Source organism: Cynocephalus volans, chromosome 11 (genome assembly GCF_027409185.1).
Source record: "Cynocephalus volans isolate mCynVol1 chromosome 11, mCynVol1.pri, whole genome shotgun sequence".
NCBI lineage: Eukaryota > Metazoa > Chordata > Mammalia > Dermoptera > Cynocephalidae > Cynocephalus > Cynocephalus volans.
In genome coordinates this window covers 16,178,643-16,199,080 of record NC_084470.1, presented here as the reverse complement: position 1 = coordinate 16,199,080, position 20,438 = coordinate 16,178,643, and the positions used below count along the sequence as shown (strand labels likewise).

Below are 20,438 nucleotides of genomic sequence, written 5' to 3'. Positions count from 1 at the left end.
AATCAATTGTAACACAGAATATGGCAGAAGCGACAGTGAGTAACTTTAGAGACTAGTTAATAGAAGGCAGTGATGATTTCTTCTTGCTCCCTTTCCCTGGTTTCACTTGCTCTGGGCGAAAGCAAGCTTTCACATCACGAGGATGCCCAAGCAGTCCTACAGAGGACATATGGTGAAGAACTGAGGCCTTCTGCTAACAGCCATGTGAGTGAGCCATACTGAAGTGGATTCTCTAGCCTCAGCTAAGTCTTGAGACACTGAAGCTGCTATGAGTCAAATGTGTCCCCTAAAAGTTCATGTGTTAGAAACTTAATTCCCATTGTAACAGCATTAAGAGGGTGAAAAATCCAATTATAGTATTTAAAAGGCTGGGCCTTTGAGAGGTGATCAGATTGTGAGGACTGTGTCCTTGTGAATGGAGTGGTCCATTCATGGAGTAATGGGCGTGGTTCTGATGGGCTGATAAGGAGAGAAAGTGAGAAGGTGAGCTCTCTTGCTCAGCCATTCTCACTATGTGACAACCTGTGTTGCTGCAGAGAGCCACCACCAAGAAGGCGGCCCTCACCAGATGTGTCCCCCAGACCATGGCATTTCCAGCCTTCAAAACTGCACAATATAAAGCCCTTTTCTTTATGCATTACCCAGTTTCAGGTATTCTGTTATAAGCAACAGAAATGGACTAATACAGAAGCCCTGCCCAACACCTTGTTGGCAACCTCATGAGAAACCCTGAGCCAGAATGATCCAGGAAGTTGATGCTCCTGGACTCCAGGCCCTCAGAAACTATATGAAATAGTAATACAATTTGTTGTTTCAAGCTGCTAAGTTTGGGGGTAATTTGTTACACAGCAATAGATAACATATGCCAAATATATTTTTAAGATGCACTAGCTTGCAGTGCATCTCCCTCGAGCACTGATCTATGTCCAGGCTGGCCCCTGAGTGGGAGACTGGCTCCACCCCTCCAGGGCATCAAACTTTCTGGAGCTTCAGTTTCCTCCAGTAAAATTCTGGGATTAAGAGTTTAGCTTTACAGTCCCACCTAGCTCTGAACGTCTTTGATTTTGTGACTTAAAATTCCCAACTGCATTTGTATGCTATGATAAACAAATACAGATGTATGGTTAAGAGAGTCGGATAGATTTAAGGGAGACGTTATAGTCCAACTAGAGCTTTGTAGAGAAAAAATTTTACATAAAAAATCTTCAAGGGGAAGCATGGGTCATGTCTTATCTTTATTTTTCCCCGGGCTCCAGTACCTGGAACGTAGAAGGTACTCACTGTTGAGGGTGCCAAATAGTCATCTGTGGCCCCTCCTATGATGAAAGTTGGTTGTGGACTAAAGGCTTCTCAGCTGGGGGTGCACAGAAAATAATTCTTTCTGGGCAGTAAAAGTACAGTGTGTTCTTGCTCCGATGTGGGAGCTCCACTCTCATTAGCATTTAAAAGGGAACACTTATTAGCTGAACTACTAAATGTCCTTTATACAATATAATAAGTTTCATTGAAAAGAATCACTAGCTTAGCTAAGGAGAAATTTAAACACTTTGCCATCATTTATAAATTCAACCCTTCTAGGATGGTATTTTTAAAGGTACTTTGAATGAAGGAAAGAAGAAAAGAGGTGGAAATCTTGACAAAAGAAATGTAATTAGAGTAAAAAATAAAATAAAGGCAATTCTATGCTTTATGAAGATATCTTTGATCTTCTCAGAAGCCAGGAAGGCAGGAGCATTGTTGCCCATGACATTCGCTCTCCACTGTGCCTCAGAACAGGTAACTGGGAGGAAACGTGCCTGCTTTTGTTAAAAAGTGATAAAGAAAAATGCACAAAACCATAATCAAAAACCACTGTAATGCAAATCAATAAGGCAGAGGCACACTGCAGGAAACTCACACAAGTAATGGAACTGTACTCGATCTTTCTTTCAGTAACTCAGAATTACCCTAGACATTTGCCTTATGCATCCAACTCATTAAATTTAAATTAATGCATTATATCAGAATTAAATAAAACCATTAATTAGCATATATTGTTTCTCTTCTCTGTTTTTTATCTTGGAATGCTAATGGTCATAATTCATTCATTCATTAATTTATTTATTAATTCAGCAAGAATTTATTGAGCTCCTAAGTTCAAGGCAAAACCAAATGGTAAATTTCCATAAACTTTTCATATAGACCAAAACATCCTAAGAGGTTAGACAGGACAAAAGGATGTCTAGCTAGAGTCAAGGATGGTTAAGATAAATTTAGATGTTACATGTGTACGTAGTTTGTTAAAAGGAAGTGTGGTGACTGTTAAGATCGATGTCATAGAAGGCAATTACTATGTTTGCTCATAACTAAAACCACTAACAGAGACAGGAACACTACTAATTCGAAAAGATACTTTGTCCAGTCTTTACTCAATGATGCTACCATAGTTGTCTTTGTAAGGCAGAAATCTGATTATTATCATCATCTCGTTTACGTATCTAAAAGCCATAAACAATTATTAGCCTTATAAGATAGAGTTCTCCGAAATGTAGCACACTGAGACACGAGGAGGTGCACCTGAATTCACCTCTCATTTTAATTCTCGGCTCTCTCCCACACATTTCCCCTCCCCGATACACATCTGCCTACTTCTCTGAGGAAACCTGGGCCCTAGTCACAGTGTCACCTCTTTGTTTCTGCGACTTAAACTCTTTCTTAGTTTTATGCTTTTGCATACTCCATTCTCTTTGCTTCCATCCTCTATGAAATCTGCATGATACTCCCCTAATTATCATTCCACCCAAACTCCAAAACATCCAACCCGCTAACTAGCTTTTCACGAACACTTTGCCTCCAGTAAGCAATTAAGTCCTTTGGTTCCCATGACACATTGTGCATCTCTCTATGTTAACACTGGCCACATGGGGTTGTTGCTTGTGTATGTGAGTGCATGAATGTGTGTGTGCATGTGTGTGTGTGTGTGTCTCCTGTTATATTGGAACCTAAGGGCAAGAACCACATCTTACTCGCCTTTGTCTCCCTGGCTTCTACCATGGTGCTGTCATGCAATCACTGTAGTGCTTAGTACACTTTCAGACCATGCTTGAATTGAAAAGCTGGAAAGCCCTTCAGTCATACTCTGAGAGGCTGAGTGGTAGCAATATAAGGCTTGTACTCTCCACCCCAAGGATGCAGGAGGTCTTAGAAAAAAATCATTGCAACCATTCACTTAGGAGCTGAGAGTTTTTCCAGGAAGAACCACTCAGCCCTCAGTGTGAACTTTTTCAACCCAGCATGGACCAAGGACTTTGCTTTTCGATCACCTCATCCTTCGATTTGATTTGACAACATATTAAAATGGTCTACCCAGTGATTTCACCTCAAGATCAGTGGCAAGCTCTGATTCTTCCTCTCATCTCTATGCACTGCAGTCTTTAACAAGCGATTCCTGCCCAACCCTAGTCTGGGAGAAAGAACCAGATGCATATCTTATGCTCTGCAAAGTCACAGAATATTAGATCTAGAGCATGTTCCTTAAAAACCAGTTATTTAGTTCATTCCCTCATTTTACAAATGAGAAAACTGAAGCTCACGTGTTAAATTCTTTATCCAAGTTCCCACCACTAGTAGTAGAGATGGGGACAAGACCCATGTTCTGGACTCTAAGACAAGAGAGAATTTTCACCATATCATCTTGCCTCCCCCATATTCCAGATCCTTTACTTGAATTTTCAAAGTCATGCACAGCACATCCAATTTGGCTCCCATTGTCTTCTTTTATTGGAAACTTAAATTTAGATTTGCATTGCTTCTTTTCCATTCAATGGTGATAAACGCTAAAAATATCATCTGGGGGGAATGGAAATAAAATAAGCATCTGGAAAGAATGTGCTGTAATGAAGATGTCACTGTTTGCCCATAAATGTTAGACAAAGAATCTGGCTTTTCAAAAGCAAATACATGAAAACATCTATGTCCATCCCAATGTGTATTTTATTAAAAAATTAAAATGCACTGAAATTGGTAGATTTTCAAAGGTGATGGAATCAAATATAGAATAAATGACTAATTATATGAATTAGCTGAAAATGTCATAAAGATAGCCAAACATTCATTCATTCATCCATTCAAGGTTTACTAAATAAATGATACTATGCCCCACAATTGGTACTATCCCATCTACTAATCAAAGAATATTTAGTAAGAGGCAAAATGATTTGAACCACAATGTTAAAATCTGAGCTTGAAATCTGCCATTTATGAGCCTTGGCAAATCCCCTGACACACCATCTTTTCTTTACTGCATCATTTCTATCACCATGCAAAGGTACTGCTGTCTCTCTCTCCCACCTTAAAAATAAAAAAGATTTTCCTTTGGCCCCAGTTCTTCTTCCAGCTGTGACCTCAATTCTCTGCTCCTCTTCTCAGCAAAACTCCTTTGAAAGACTTGTCTATAGACAAGGTTTCCAATTTCCTTTCTCCTATTTTTTCTTGAACCCACTAGAGTCAGGCTTTCACCCTGTGTGATATTGTTAAATACAGTATGTATTTGGTCTTCATCCCTGTCTCCTGGCACACAACTTCCTAAAATTCTCAGTCTCCAAAGTGCTGTCTTTCTGTATGCTAATGAGTTGAGTGATAGCTGGCATCTACCAGGTAGCTTCAGGATGGCGCTGGTTACAGAAAAGACCAAGGCAGTCCCACCTTCAACCTTCAGGGATGAGTGAGAGACTGAAGGTTAAGTTGATCACTGATGGCCAATGATTTAATCAATTATGCCTAGGTAATGAATCCTCCATAGAAGCCCAAGAGGCCAGAGTTCAGGGGGCTTTGGGACACCTGAACATGTGGGGTTCCTGGAGGGTGGCATTCCCAGAGAGGGCACAGAAGCTCTGTGATCCATCCCCAGACCTCGCCCTGTGCATCTCTGCATCTGTATCCTTTGTAATATCCTTTATAATAAATGAGTAAACATCACTAAGTGTGTCTCTGAGTTCTGTGAGCCATTCAGCAAATTAACTGAACCCAAGGAGGGGGTTATAAGAACCCCAATTTGTAGCCAGTCGGTCAGAAGCTCAGGTAAAACAACCCGTAGAAGCATAAAAGTGGGGACAGTCTTGGGGACTGAGCCCTCAATCTGTGGGATCTGATGCTATCTCCAGGTGGACAGTGTCAGAGTAGATGTGAATGAGGGGACACCCAGTAGGTGTTGGCTGTGGAATTGATTGCTGGCTGGTGGAGAGGAGTCTCCACACATTTGGTCACAGAAGTCTGCCTTCTGTGCCGATTGTTACTGAGCAAGAGTATAGATGGAAAAACACTTTGGTTGTGTTTTTCCAAACCCCCTGCCACTCCACCAGTATGTCTTATCCATGTCATCAGTGATGTTCATGCTCTTCATCCTACGTGTTATTTCAGCAGTATTTGGCATGATCCATCACGTTCCTTCTTGAGGTACACTCTTCCTGTGACGTCTAGGATGCCACACTTTCCTGGGTTTTCTTTGCCACACTGACTACTACCTCTCAGTCTCCTTTGCTGGTTTCCAACCTCTTAACATTGGAGTACCTCCGGGCTTGGTGTTTGGACCGCTCCTCCTTCCACGTTTTCAGTATCATTTCTGTACTGATGTTTCTAGCCTAGACCTCTCTCCACAACTCCAGCATTCTATGTCCAACTGGCTAATCAACGGTTCCACTTGAGTGACTAATACACATCCCAAGCTGAACAAGTCAGCACTGAGTTTCTGCTTGTCCCCCCCACCTGTTACTCTTGTAGTCTTCTCTAGCTAATAGGTGGCACCTCCATTCTTTCAAGATTTAAATCATATCATGTACATAAATCATATCATGTACCAGTGTTTTTCCCCTCATTCAGGCTCACCATGATCTGTCCCTTGTCACTGCTCTGACATTGTCTCTCATACTCTCTCCTGATTCACTCTGCCCCAGCCACATTGGTCTCCTTGCCCGAGGGAGTCTTTGAATCTGTCTTTCCCGGTTTCTGGACAGCTCTGCCCCAGATGTCCACATGGCTCCCTCATTTGCTCCCTTCACATATCACCTTCTCCCTGAGGCCTTCTCTGGCCACCCTATCTGCAACTGCATGCCTGCCTCCCTAGACACATACTCCTAGCTCCCTTCCCTGCTCATTATGACCTTATGTCTTACCATGAACACACTACATATTTTTTTTTTATTTTAATGACTATAAAGCTCCTGTACTAGAAGTTATTTTTTTTCCCACTGTTGTATCCCCAGCGCCTTGAACAGTGGCTGGCATAAAGTAGGCTCTCAAAAAAACTAGCTGAATGAATGAAGATAATTAGTGATAATAGAAGAGCTACCTCTTAGTCAAAGAGGTAAGTAGAAAGTAAATGAAATAAGTACTTAGTACATGTGAATGCACAATAAATGTTAATTATTTACATTCATATCATATACCCATGTGTACCAGTAGGAAATAATTTTTAAGTGGGAACTGCAGGAAAGGAAGGAGAAATTCTAGTTCAAAGAAATGGTATGGAAGTACGTGATTTTGCAAGTCAGCCTCAGGCAAGGTAAAGCTAGCTGATGGAAACATATTGGACTTTCGCCCAGATAACCAGCTCCCAGGCCTTCCTGGGGGTGAGAGGATGAGGGAGAAAGGGGGTGGGAGGCAGGCTGGCACTCATGTGAGTGGGTTCATGGGATCTGTATGCAGTCTTCTTGATGGCTCAGGGTGAGACCTCTAGGCTACAGACTGCTGTGAGCTTATGTCCATCTTGAGTATCCCTAGCAGTGCTCAGGTTCCAGGGCAAGAGGCAGGGCTTGCAGTATCTGCCTTTCTCTAGGACTGGAAATGCACACGCTAAATCAATGAATCACTCCAAGTTCAGGGAAGGAGATTGCTGCATGTGTTCATATGCTTTTTAATGGAATGCTTGGCTCTTCATAGTATAAATCCTTGTGGTGGAGAACAGCATTCCAGTGTCTCTATTATGCTGCTTTGTGCCTAACACATAGTGATGTTACACATTTTCTCATAGGTTGGAACAAAAATTGATTCAGTGATCTAGAAGGTCATTGTCATGTACATACATATTTTAAAGTGAGAATGCAATTTTAAAAAGATACTCTAATTCTTGAAGCTATAAAGGATATATAATTCTCAAAAGCCTTTGCATCCAGACATAGCTGTTTGATTAGCTGGTACAGACACAGTCAATGGATGAAACTCCCTTGTAAAACACATCACCTTTGAATTATATAACACAAAGCTGATTTACATGGATTTTCCCTAGACTTCACTAATTGACTCCCTACACTCCCACCAAACAGTTCTCGGAAAAGAGGCAAAGAGGCAGTTTAACTAACTGCTACTTCTCCCGTTGACAGTGTGAATGCACCTTGAGGACATTCAGAGGCAGATACTGTGTCCTGTGACCATTTGATGTCACAGCACTTTGCAAACCCTTCCTAGTTCCAGAAGGAACATAGAGGCAGCCTCTACGATACCCGCCTCAGCGTTTCTCTACAATTTGCAGCTGGTTTCCCATGTGGAGTGTGAACTTTACTTGCTACACTGGTGCGCACATGACCAGGACCTCTGATTACATTTGTTCCAAAGTGGTGACCTTACAATCTATACACCAGTGTGTAGGATGTGTACGAGGGTACTTCAAAAGTTCATGGAAAGATTGATATTATCTTTCCATGAACTTTTTGAAATGCCCTCATATGTATACATGTACTCGTAGATACGCAGTATGTATAAATATGTATTTACGCTACGTAAGCATATATTAGAGAGAAAAATAAATAGGAAATGACAGATCGTGACAGAAAGAAAAGAAGGGAGGAAAGAGATGAGAAAGGAGTGAAAGGGAATTAACATTCATTAAGCTTCTACTATGATCCAGGCACCCAGGAAAGAAGGCAGTGGGGAGACCAGAGATGGGGGTATGCAGTTATCTAGATGTTAAAGAAAGAACTTGTAAAAATCTCCTTCCTTAAAGGAGAGTGCTGTAAAACGGATGCTGGCAGCCCATCGGGGAGTGCTTGTCAAGCCACTCCAAGGGAGAACAGAAGGCCGTGGGGCACTGGTTTCGGCTTTGTCTCTCCTAGGTGCTGGGCTGCTGTCTCACCGTAAGGAGAGTTATCTTTGAAGTTCTGCTGAGCAGTCTAGATAGCATGACTTAAAAGTGCAAGTCCCTAAACAGGGTTCAGCTTCCCAGAATACAAATGCTCGGATAACCAAAAGAAGTCAGAAAAAACCAGCCCAAGACATTTTCCTTTAAACCCCGGAGAATGCTAGTAGTCTCCATAATTAAAAGGATGATCCTAGGAGACCCTATATGGGAGGTTTCAGGGCTAAGATAACAGTTTTGTGGTTTGTTTGTTTTTGTTTTGCTCAGGGGTCCTCAAAATTTCTGTAATTGCATCTTGTGATTCCTCTGAGGCATTTGAGGTGATGGGCAGAGGGGAGGGGTGACCTTGCAGGGTTTGTGGGTAGGTGGAGGTAGGGTCAGGTCCAGCTGAACTTGGGGCACGATGATGACAGAGGGATGAAAGCATAGCCATTTTAGAGAGCTTTAAAGTAACGCTTGCTTAGGAATTCCTGGCCAATTATAAGTTTTTTTTGGACGTCACTTTTGCTTTCTCCACTCCCGCTGCCCTGAGATCGCATCAGATGTCCTTAGCATCATTGGGTTTATTACAGAAGCTTCTCTACCTCCATTTGCATTTCGGGGTAGGTTGCATTGTTTAGTCCAATTCTTCATCATTCCCTATATGCACAAACCTTGCTATATAACTTTGCAGTGTTCTCCCACTGTGGGCTGGGGACCTGTTCAGCCTCCTGACTGTGGACTGAGCCTATGGCTTTTTTTGGCCAATAGGATGATTAGGGGATGTTGATGCAAGCAGAGGCTTGAAATGGAAAGCCTTTTTTTTTTTTTTTTTTTTTTTTGCTTCAACACTTGGGCTTGTTCTTTGGCCGGGAGAAGGACAGATACATGGCACTGGCAAAGGTGCCCCAGTCAAGCCTACGCTAGAACAGAGCCCCCAACAAACCCACCGACACATGAATGAGCTTAGTTGCTATAAGCAGAACTACCCAGCCTGACTCAGCTCAAAATGGCTGAAGCTTGCAGGTGTGTGATAAATGAACGTTTATTGTTGGACACCATTGGGGTTGAGTGGTTGTTTGCTACACTGTGAAAACTAATCAATACAACTGCCATTTGATCTATGTTCCTCATGTCTGCTGGTGTGATATTTCTAAAATAGAACTCCAATTATCCTAAAATTATTCTGCCTAAGACCCTTCAATGACTTCCTGTTATGGGCTGAATTGTGTCCTCCCAAAATTTATGTTAAAGTCCTCACCCCAGTACCTTAGAATGTGACCTTATTTGGAAATAGGGTCACTATAGATGTTATTAGTTAAAATGAGATCTCACTGGAGTAGGGTGGCCCCTAACCTAATATGACTGCTGTCTTTATAGAAAGAGGATATTTTGAGGTAGACACAAGGAGAATGCCATGTGAATGTGAAGGTGGACATCAGGGTGATATGTCTACAAGCCAAGGGATGCCAAAGATTGCCAGAAAACCCCCAGAGTCTAAGAGAGTCATAGAACAGATTCTCCCTCACAGCCTCAGAGGCAACTAATCCTGCCAACAGCTTGATCTCACACTTCTGGCTTCTAGAAATGTGAGACAATGAATTTCTGTTATTTAAGCCACTCACCCCTCCTTTTAGGATAAAGTCCAAATTCCTTCACAAGACGTGTAAGTCCTTCTGTAAGCTGGCCTCTGGCAACCTCTACCATCTCACCCTCACTGTGGCGCACTTGCTACAGCCTTGCCCCATTCACTGGCCACACTGCTCTGTGTGCAGAACTTCCATCGGCTGCTTGAGAGGCTTTGTCCATGCTGATCCCTCGGCTTCAAATGCCCTTCCTCCTAGCCTCCATCTCCCACTTGGCCCCAAATCTTTACCTAGTTAACTTTTATTTGCATTTCAAGCTCCAGTTTGGGCATCATCTCTGGAAACTTTCTCCTCACCTTCCCAATCCTAACTGTGGGATTACTACTAATAATTAATAACTAACAACTGTGGGATAACTGCTAATAAGCCAAGGTTCTAGGCTGTATGTCCTTGTATTCCTGGTACGTACTTAGCACGGTGCTTGGCGCAGAGTGGCTGTGTAGCAAATGTTTGTGGAAGGAATGTACACGTGTTCACTTGCAAATATCCTAACAGATGCGTTCTCGGCGTAAGGGAGATACATTCTGCTTGTGTGACAACTGGCAGGTGAGTTTGCTTGGAAGCAAAAGTATCCAATTAAAGACCAAACATCACTTCCTCATTCTTCATTCCCTTCTCTGTATAACTACCCAATCTCGCATGCTTTATAATGCTTTTAGATGTGAGCGACTGTGAATTATTACCGACTATATGCCTTTAATCTTTGAGACTGACGGTCTATGTTCCACATCTCTCAGGAGGGAGAGCGTATTATAACTATATTTCTGCTTACCAAGGGAATTGTTAATGGTTATCCTAGAGGGGAAAAAAATCTATAAATATCCAATCCATAATGAAGCCTTAAGCTTACTTTCTTCCTTTACTAATGAAATTCTTTCTGTGTGCACTGCCAGAATTGCTGTGTGCCATTATACCAAGAAGAGAGACAACGCCTGTAGTAAGTTTCTTCTTTTACCTGTTTGGTCCTCATTTTAGAATCCGAAGACAGATTGTTGTAGGTATAATGTGCCTGTGTGACGCCACAGAAGAGAACAGCGACTATCCCTGAAATTAAAAAAACAGACCAGTCAAAACCAATTATTTTTCCAGTCTAAGTCAAAGAATAGGGCTATCCCAGCTGGAAAATGAACTTGATGTCAGCAGAGTTAAAACTACTAATAATCACCATGATAATGAAACCCAGGTAAATCTTGCTACTTGCTTTAAACATGGGTCTTGCAGGGTTAAACCTAAAGAGAAGCACTAAGCAGATTCTTAATAAAAGTGAGAAGTAGATTCTTCTGGAGATAAACTATTCCCTGGTCATGACTTAGGAAAGTTATACTTGGAAACATATGAACAAAAGACTGTATAGTCAACTCTGGGCTTCTCATATCCAGTGCTAACAACTTTGCTGCATTTTATAGCAAATACTGGCAAATTTGCTTGAAGATATTGCTTTCCACTGTGTACCTTGGGGAGCCCAAAGAGGTTCCTGTTGATATGGATTGAATTTTGTCCCCCAAGTTTTATGTATTAGAGGTCTGATCCCCACTGTAACTGTTGAGGGCAGGAAATCCTATTATGATAGTTAAAAGGTGAGGCCTTGAAGAGGTGATTAGATTGTAGGACCATGCCATAATGCATGGACTAATAATAATGGTGAGGGGCGTGGTTCTGAGGCCTTTAAAAGGAGAGCACAGAGCACATGAGAGTCCCTCTCTCTGCATTGCCATCTCACGATGTGATGCCTTGTGTCACCACCAAAGAAGATGCTCACCACATGCATTCCCTGGACTTTGGACTTCCCAGCCTCTGAAGCTGTAAGCAGTAAATTTTGTTTTCTTACAAATGACCTAGTTCCAAGTATTTTTGTTATAAGCAACAGAAACAGACTAATACACTGTCATGCCATGATTAGTATTAAAAGCTGTGAGTCACACACCTAAGACACCTACAGGGTTTTGTTGCCCCTCCCAATGTGCCTACCTGCCAACCAAGAGAGAGGTATTTTTGCTCCTACACCCCCTTGGCAAAGCTGAATGCTCGTCTAATGAACACACCCAAGGCACAGACTCCTTGAAGCTAAGTCTTTTCTTGTGTGCCTCCTACCAGCAGTGGGCCCTCAGCTGCTCCTTAGTCAGCTACAGGGTTTACTACTTAAACCACATCATTCTCAGTTTCAAATGCTACATGAAATCACACCTACATTAGATGCTCCCTGGGAACCAAGGAATAGCATACATGGGGCAAATGCGTTATTTGTCCCTGGGTCCTGTTATTCTCTGTGCTATTCCCCCTGGGCTGGGGCAGGGAAGTGGTGGAAGCTGCACTCCACTTTGGATTAAAGATTTGATCAATTATGGGAAATTGGGCATAGAGCAGGGCTTTGGAAAAAACAAAAGATGTAAGTATTCTTCAACTCAGACCCAGGGGATTGAACTGAATTTTAAGCAGGAAAATCTTTCCAACTAAAAACACTCATAAATTAAATGCTGATGATTCTTAAGAGTATAGAGATATGTGAACTGAATACTGACATTTCAAATGAATCTGCAATAAGGAATTTTAAAGAACTGAGGTTCTGTTTTTTATATCTAGACTGTATGCTTTTATTTACATGTTGATCTTTTGGGGGCTGGCATTGGATAAAATATTGCTAAGATGTATTTACATAATATAAGTGCATAGATATTTACATTACTTATTTCCTTTTAATATTATGCTTCAAAATTTTAGGCAAAAGAATAAAAACAAGTAGGAAATTTTGCTAAGAAACATATATTCAGTAAGTGTTTCTACAGCTTTTTTTTTTTGTAACTTTTCAGTTTCTTAGCATCTCTTCAGAAATTCAAAGAAAAAAATACTTATAAAACATTATATTTCACTCTTTAAAGAATTCCCATTAAAAATACAATGAATGCCAGAAAAACTTTCAGGGAGCTTAAGCACTTTAAGGAACTAGGAGGCTTGATATGCGTGTTTGGTATCAAGTGTTTCTTTTTATTTAAAAACATGATTTCTCTCTCCCTGTTGAGGCTGTCGTCTGCTGGGGGCATTTCTGGGTGAGGTCTGGCTGAGCCTCTCTGCTGTGGACTGTTCTGACTATGTACTGATCTGTGGGGAGGTAGTGAACAGAAGAGCAGACTGCACGGGCAGTGAATAAATCCATTTGGAGAATAAGAACAGGTAACAAAGGAGCATATAAAGGATAGGGAAGGCGACTAAGACTGGCCGAACACCTCACATGGGCCAAGAGTCATGTTAGTTTCATTATACCTTATTATTTATTACATTGATTTATTATCTCCCAACAGACTTACCATGATTAACCAGCCCCTCCCACCGTCTTCCTCTTCTCAGTAACAGGGTCTCCATCCTTCTTGCTGCTCAGGCCAAAACTTTGGGACCATCTCTACTTCTCCTCTCACTGTACATCAGCAGTTTTGTTGGCTTGTCCTTCGAAACTTACCCTGAACTCAGTCACTTCCTCAACACCTCCACCTTCTGACACCATTTTCTGAGCTACCATCGTTTTTGGCCTGGATTACAGCAATAGCTTCCTAAATGGCCTCCCCACCTCCCCTGTTGGCCCCCAGAGTCTGTTCTTCACTCAGCAATAGTGATTCTTCAAAAACAATTCAGATCACGTCAGTCCTCCGCTCAAAACTTTGTAATGGATTCCCATGGCTTAAAAGGCTCTGCAGAGTCTGGTCTCGCCCCTTTCTCACCTCCCCAGGCCTCTTCGGCCTTATCTGCTGCCGTGCCCCCCTGCCCCCCACGTGACACCACCACCAACACCAAGCTCGTTCCACCGCATGGCCCGTGCACTTCCAGGTCCCACTGATTGCAAAGCTCTTCTCCAGATATCTACATGGCTCCCTCCTTCCTAAAGATATCTGTTCAGATGCTACATTATCAGACAGACCTTTTCTACCCACTCTGTCAAAGTTATCCCCTTTCATCATTCTCTACTCACATCCTCCTCTTTGTTTTTTCCCACGTTACTTACTACTACCTGACATTTCATATATTTATGTGTTTATTTCCTGCCTTCCTGCACTGCGGTGCACACTCATTGAGGGCAGAGGGGGTTTTTAAAAGGATATTTTCCCTAGTCACTTAATTGGCTCCATCCTTGCCTCCATTAGAATGCTAACAGGCAATACTCCTGCTAAACACTTTTTAAGTTTTGCGGATATGAACATGTCATATAAACAACAAACAGTGAAGAGTGCATGTATATGACCAGCGGCTGGTGTTGTAATTAAAATTAAATAAAGTTAATTCGACCCTTGGTATTAGCATACGTAATCATAATTCTATAGCTTGGTAATTAATTAAATAACACAGATTACTGTAATTAGTATGACTTTTACAAGCCAAAATACATTTCAGAAATGTCTCATCTAAATAAATCTATTATCTATAAAATTCTCTGCCATAGAAACAGATTCAAAGTTGACAGTTTTCTACCTTATAAATGTTCATTTTAATTGTCATTATGGCTTTAGATACCTGTGCCTGCTAGAACTAGTTGGGCTGCTGTTATGTGGGGCCCTTGACAACTCTCTTAAATGCCCTGGATCTCAGATGTTCATGTGTAACAAAAAAGGGGGACCGCATGCTCTTAGTGCCAGTCATCAATCTAGGGTCTCAGCTCCAGACCCACCGTTCTTCACCGGCTCTGTAATGCTGGTACTGGGGCTCCACAAACCACATTTTCCTTTGTCAGTGCTCTTGGGCTCATATTTGAAGCACCAGAGGGAAACTAGAATGCAGGAGGATAAAAAAGGATTTACAGTTAAAAAATTTTTTTAAAAGTAATGTGAACTTGAACCGTTAGATCGAAACAAGTGGCTTGGGTATAGAAATATGTCAGGCCTAGCACTATTAAAAAGACTTAGCCCAGACATGAATGCATGTCTTCTGATTCCAAAGCCCACAATCTTTCCAAGGTACACGCGCTCTCCTACAGTGGCATGTTATACTTGAGTGTGATACTTCCCCTCCAAGATCGTTTAGGGTCAAAGATCTTCTGCCAGAGCTGTTGCAGGAAGGACTCTTTTTTAAAAAAATAGAAGTTTCCATGGGTCTGTCATTTTCCTATACATTATTTCATTAATCCACTAGGATTAACACCTCAATTTAGTCTTTTTTTTTTTTAAGTTCAGAACAAAGACATAATAGTGGTTCCAAACGAAACCTGTATGTAGACATTTGAATAAAGGCAACCCAATTTTCTCAATAAGTAAACATAAGATAAACTTATAGACTTTTAAATATTCTTTCCATTTTAGGCAACTCTTCTAAAGTAAAATTTTAAAACATATCATTATCATACCTTGTACTAATAAAAACTTAATTTTTTTCAAATAAGCTATGAGGTTCAAGTCTTCTCTGTGTAGAAAAGGATGTTTCTAAGTCTGTGGACCCCAAACTTTCATGTCAAAGGACATCGACAGCCGTGAATTCTGACGTCTGTGCCCATGCAGCAGCGGCAGCTCATCCTGAGGAAGCCACTTCCTTTCTTCTCTCTTGCTGCCCTTCCTCATCCCGCTGCCTGGCCTGGCTGGTTGCTCTCAGGCTGTGCCTAATTTACAGCGTATATCACTGTCCTCCCCACACATCAGAAGCCACTTGATCCAGCTGAAAGCTCAAGAGTGGTCCAAGAATCTGCATTCAGAACTCTACCCAGTGCCCCCCAAATGTTAATATACATCAAATCATCAAATCGCCTGAGGATCTTGTTAAAACGTGGATTTTGCTTTAGTAGTTTTGGAAGAGAGCCCACAATTCTTCATTTTTATGCTGTCAGGGATGTCCATGATGCTGGTCCTTGGACCACACTTTGAGATCAAGTCTCTGACCAACAGTCTGGCGCTAAGTATCAACTCACCCTTGCTATGGCTTGGACTTGACTTCATGTGGTCCTAAAAAGAGATTTTGCCTTATTTTTGACCCTTTAGCATTTTGAAACAATTAGAAGACAGCTCCAAAGGTCCAAGACAAGTTTTGTTACTTTTCTCTTGGCTTATAAATGTCTTTTGCTAACTTTAAAAGATGTTCTAAAATAACGTTTTTGTGTTTTTTTCTGGTTTTCTTTCTCTGTCTTTCCAGAATTGACATGGTCCTATGAGGTAAATTTAGTTTTAGGGATCAATGATCATCAAGGACATTCGAGGGGTTTAAAAATGTATTCTTTGTGGGCCGAGCCCGTGGCGCACTCGGGAGAGTGCAGCGCTGGGAGCGCAGCGACGCTCCCACCGCAGGTTCGGATCCTATATAGGAATGGCCGGTGCGCTCACTGGCTGAGTGCCGGTCACGAAAAAGACAAAAAAAAAAAAAAAAAAATGTATTCTTTGTTTTAAAATTATTCTTTTTTTTTTTTTAAAAAAAATTATTCTCTTTTAATTGCAGCAATACTAGAAGATAAAACTACTTACATGGAATAAAATTGATGATACATTTTACTTTCAAATAGTTCAATAAATTTTCCTCCTCCAAAAGAAAGAAAAAAAAAGAGGGAAAGCAAACAAATCACATTTTTTATCACATTATAAAATTGTCATATCTTTTGGTGACAGTATTATAATATTGGAAATTAACAAGAAAGCATAGCTAAATGAACGTGTCCACTGGAGATTTTAAAATGTATTCTTCTCAATAAAATTGAAGTTGAAGATGAAATCAAATTTGAAATTTTAGCTTATTTAGAAAGAAAAGACAATACGTATATACTACATCCCTATCAAAACCAATGGGATAAAAACCAAATAGTTATTTAGAGAAAAATTTATAGCCTTACATGCATTTTATTAGGGGGAAAAAAAGATTGGAAATAAATGGACTGCTTAGCTCAAGAAGCTGGACGAGAGACATAAAAATGGACCCAAAGTAAATAGAATAAAAAAAAAAGAAAATGAAAAAGTAGCCAAAGAGAACACACAAAAAACTAGACTTGGTCACTTAAATTAAGAGCTGTAAAGCAACAATGTGGACCATGCCTCTTAGGCCCTAGAGCCTCTCGGTTCTTCATTGTTTTCAGGCTGCCACTCCTGGGCTGTGGTGCAGACATGAAATGGGAGGTGTTGACCAATGGCTCACCCTTCTAAGACTCAATTTTCTCATTTGGATAGCACCCACCTGTCTCACAGATCTGCTCTGAGTATAAAGCAATACGATGAATATTCATTAACATTCTTTACAAACTAAACACTAATAAATACGTAAATATAAGGTTTTGCTATAATTACTAGAAGTAGATGAAAGGAAGAAGGCATGGACAGAAGGAATAACTTGTAGATGCTCATTTCAGGAATAACACAGTGACAACACCTCCAATTAAACAAGTTGCTGGAAGATAAAATAGCACATGCTTTGCACAGCCTTTGCCTTGAATCATTATATGTTGCCTTCTCTTCCCCTTTAACTCCTGCATCAGGAAATGTGCTTCTTACTCCCAGCAATCCAAACTTAGACGATTCCACTAATACTACAGGTAAGGAGGCAGACTTCCATGAGTTACTTGAGTATATGCTATTCCTCCACTCAATTGCTATTTATCTGCTGAGGTCCTATAATGAGCAAAGCATCGGTCATATGCATGGGGCACACAAGAATGAGTAAACCCAGTCCTAGGCCTCGAGCAGCCTGATGTCTCCTAACAGAGACAACACATACACAAGACATCTGACACTAGGTAGAATGTAGTGGGCGACAAGAAAATAGGAGTCCGGAAAGAGAATGATATCCTGATGGCTGGAGAAGGTGTAAGATGGATGAGGAAAATGCTCCTAAAGGATGCAGAAGCATTTGGGTCTTGAAAGATGAGAAAAATTGGGGGATGCATGTTCAGGGGCAGGGAATTCAATATGACTGAAGGGAGAGAGATAGGACACTGTGGGGCATGTTTGAGAAATATGTACTTTACTAGCACACTTTGGGTTTTAATCCATTATAGATAGGGAATAAATATACAGTGGATTAATCAATTACAGTCTTTCTAAATACAAAATTTAATAAGAGAAACAACTAATAAACTATGGTTAATTGCGAAACTGATTAAAATAAGTGCTAAAGTATTCATCTTACATGTTTTATTAGTTCTGGTATTCATAAAAGTTAAAAATACGAAGCAATTTGCATGTATATCCTCTGCTGGTAAAACATTTCTTCATTTTCTTTCTCAGCAAAAATAAAATCTGATCATTCCGTTTCCATCTCTGCTGGAAAAACAAGCAGCATTAAATGCAACCACTATGTTGCACGTTTAAGATCTTGGACTCAAGTTGTACGAGTGGTATTTATGGGGTCCCATGGCAATGATGAATAGAACTGAGTACATAATTCTGGGTGTGTGTGGAGTTGTGCATACTCAAAAATATCTGGGACCTACAATAAATAGGGACTCTGAAAAAAAACAGGAAGTGGCCTAGAGAAAATAGTAAGTGTATCTGAATTGTGTTTGTGCACAAGATTGCCTTTCAGTGTCTGCACAGTACGATTCCAGCACGGGCAAGATCCCCAAAGGGCTGGCTGCAGGACACGTTCATGCAATTTTGAATAAGAACCAGAACCAACACTTTTGACACTAGCTAAAAGAACTGCTTGAAAAAACCATAAAGAGGCACAAAGCTCAAGTTAATTGGTAAGCAAAGAAATTAAGGAAACAGCATGAGGAGGTCCATAATCTGGGGGGAAAATAATGATTCTATTGACAAGTAAATTTTTTCCAAAGAGATCAACTTTCAGAGGACAATTAACTCCTTTTGATTAACAGAATACCATTTATACTGTTCTCCATGATTCTTACTTTTGGACCCTCTCAGAGAGTATAGTGCTACTAAATATTGTCTATGTCTATTTACTTGCTGACATGATCAAGGTTCGGCACGTGGTTGTAAATTATGGAAGAGAAAATGTACTACACAGGGAGTCGGGAGACCTAATGTGTATCTGTTTGTAGTTCAGACACTTAACTTGTTGGATAGCTTGTGCAGTTCAAACGTATTGCCTAGTCCCTTGTTTTCTCCTCACTGAATTAAGGAAGGCAGTCTGCAACAGTGGTCTTCAGACTGGGGTATATAAGATGACCCACTAAACGGTGGAAGAAAATATAAAAACTTTATAATTTCATTTGGCCTTTTTATGTATTCCAAAGTAATATAATTACCCTTGTGGTCAAAAAATAAATAAACAGGCATATGTTTCATGATGAACCTATTTTATTTTATTTTTTGATAATAAGGGTCAAAAAAAAAAAACTCTGGCAAACATTGCTCTAGATGATCTGTAAGCGTCTTCCAATTTTAAATGTTGGTGATATGAATCGTTCAGTTTTGACATTGTTTCATGGTCTGCGTATATGGATTTGAAGAATTTCCTGAGGCCCCACAGCTTCATGCTGACTTTCTGTCAACCAGATTACCCAAGTCTCCCTTTCTATCTTGATGTCAAGGGCTGGGTTTACCACCTTCCTCTTTGTATTGCCCCCAACCTGTAACAGTGTCTGGCAGACATCAGGTGCTCAAATGCAGATTTCTCAAAAGAATGAATCTCCATTTCAAGACATGTTTATCTGTTTTGAAAAGAGAACAGGGGGAGATTGGTTTTTGATTCTCACATACAAATAGATGTTTATATGGATTTATTAGTGGCAGGGCCCATTTTCTTCTAATATTTAAATTTTCTCATAAAAAACTATTGTCACCTATAATCTCTGCCACTGATAACTTTATTCCATAGTTCTTTTCTGATTAAAAGTTGATGAAGCCTTCAGACGTGGAAATGAAAAATTAAACATCTGTCATATGAAGCATGGTTTTCCTTGACATTAAATGCAGACTTGAAGGGTTTCTAAGACTGGAGAATATTGCATTTTTGGACAGGAAATATTGATTATATCATCAGAACACAGAAAGAGAATAAGAAAGAAAAAAAAATGTGTCTTGCTTTCGGATGGTACTCTGAGGGCTTTTAAGGTTGATGGGTTATTTTTTCATGCTACATTTTTGTTTATTTTTGATCTAGTAAAAAGAGACATTTCTGACAAGTTTCCTATCACCACTGAAAGTGAACCTAGAACTGAGAAGTCAAAGTTTTAACAAAAAGGAAAACTCCTTCAGGGAACATGAAAGAATCTAAGTTTCCAAAGAGTATAATCACTGTCCAATTTACCACATTTGGCAACTCTATGGTTGGTAGATTAATCATGAATGTGTGGAACAAAGGGGAACAAACAGAAAACAGCATCAATCTATGTTCTTACATCTGGTTTCTCCAATGCAGAGTACAGACACGTGTTGAAGCATTACTTCATGTCTCTGTTGCAAGGTATATACATTTTCATTTAAAACAAAAATCCCTTAAGTAATTTCTTCATAATGCAGTAGTGAGTACTTACGCAAATTAACCTGAGGTCTGGAGAAGAAAAATCCTTTTTCTCTTAGATCCCTGGCATTTGGCCTCAAATTCTGATTTTCCTCAGGCTTATCCCCTTTGCCCTTGTCTCTTTTCAGGCTGCATTTCCGTGCAGTGAGCAACACGTTTACACCAATGTCGCCTTACTCTCTAATCAGCAGTCACATCAGAGGTTCAGTTGCCCCCGTACCTGTCCATGTAGCTGTTCCACACTTGGGCAGAGTCCTGAAGTTTCTCAAATGGGCTGACTACTGTGTCTCCCTTTCTACTGCACGGGCTCATTTACTTGTATTCCCCATGTGGTG

General features: G+C 40.5%; 1 protein-coding gene across 1 annotated transcript in view; it reads right to left on the bottom strand.

Moving 5' to 3' along the window:
• SLC9A9 (solute carrier family 9 member A9) overlaps positions 1–20,438 on the bottom strand; it is a 530,630-nt gene that overhangs the window by 256,386 nt on the left and 253,806 nt on the right. Inside the window, exon 9 of the mRNA XM_063114568.1 lies at positions 10,688–10,776. Coding sequence (XP_062970638.1) covers positions 10,688–10,776 — 89 coding nt within the window. The remainder of the gene's footprint in view (positions 1–10,687; positions 10,777–20,438) is intronic.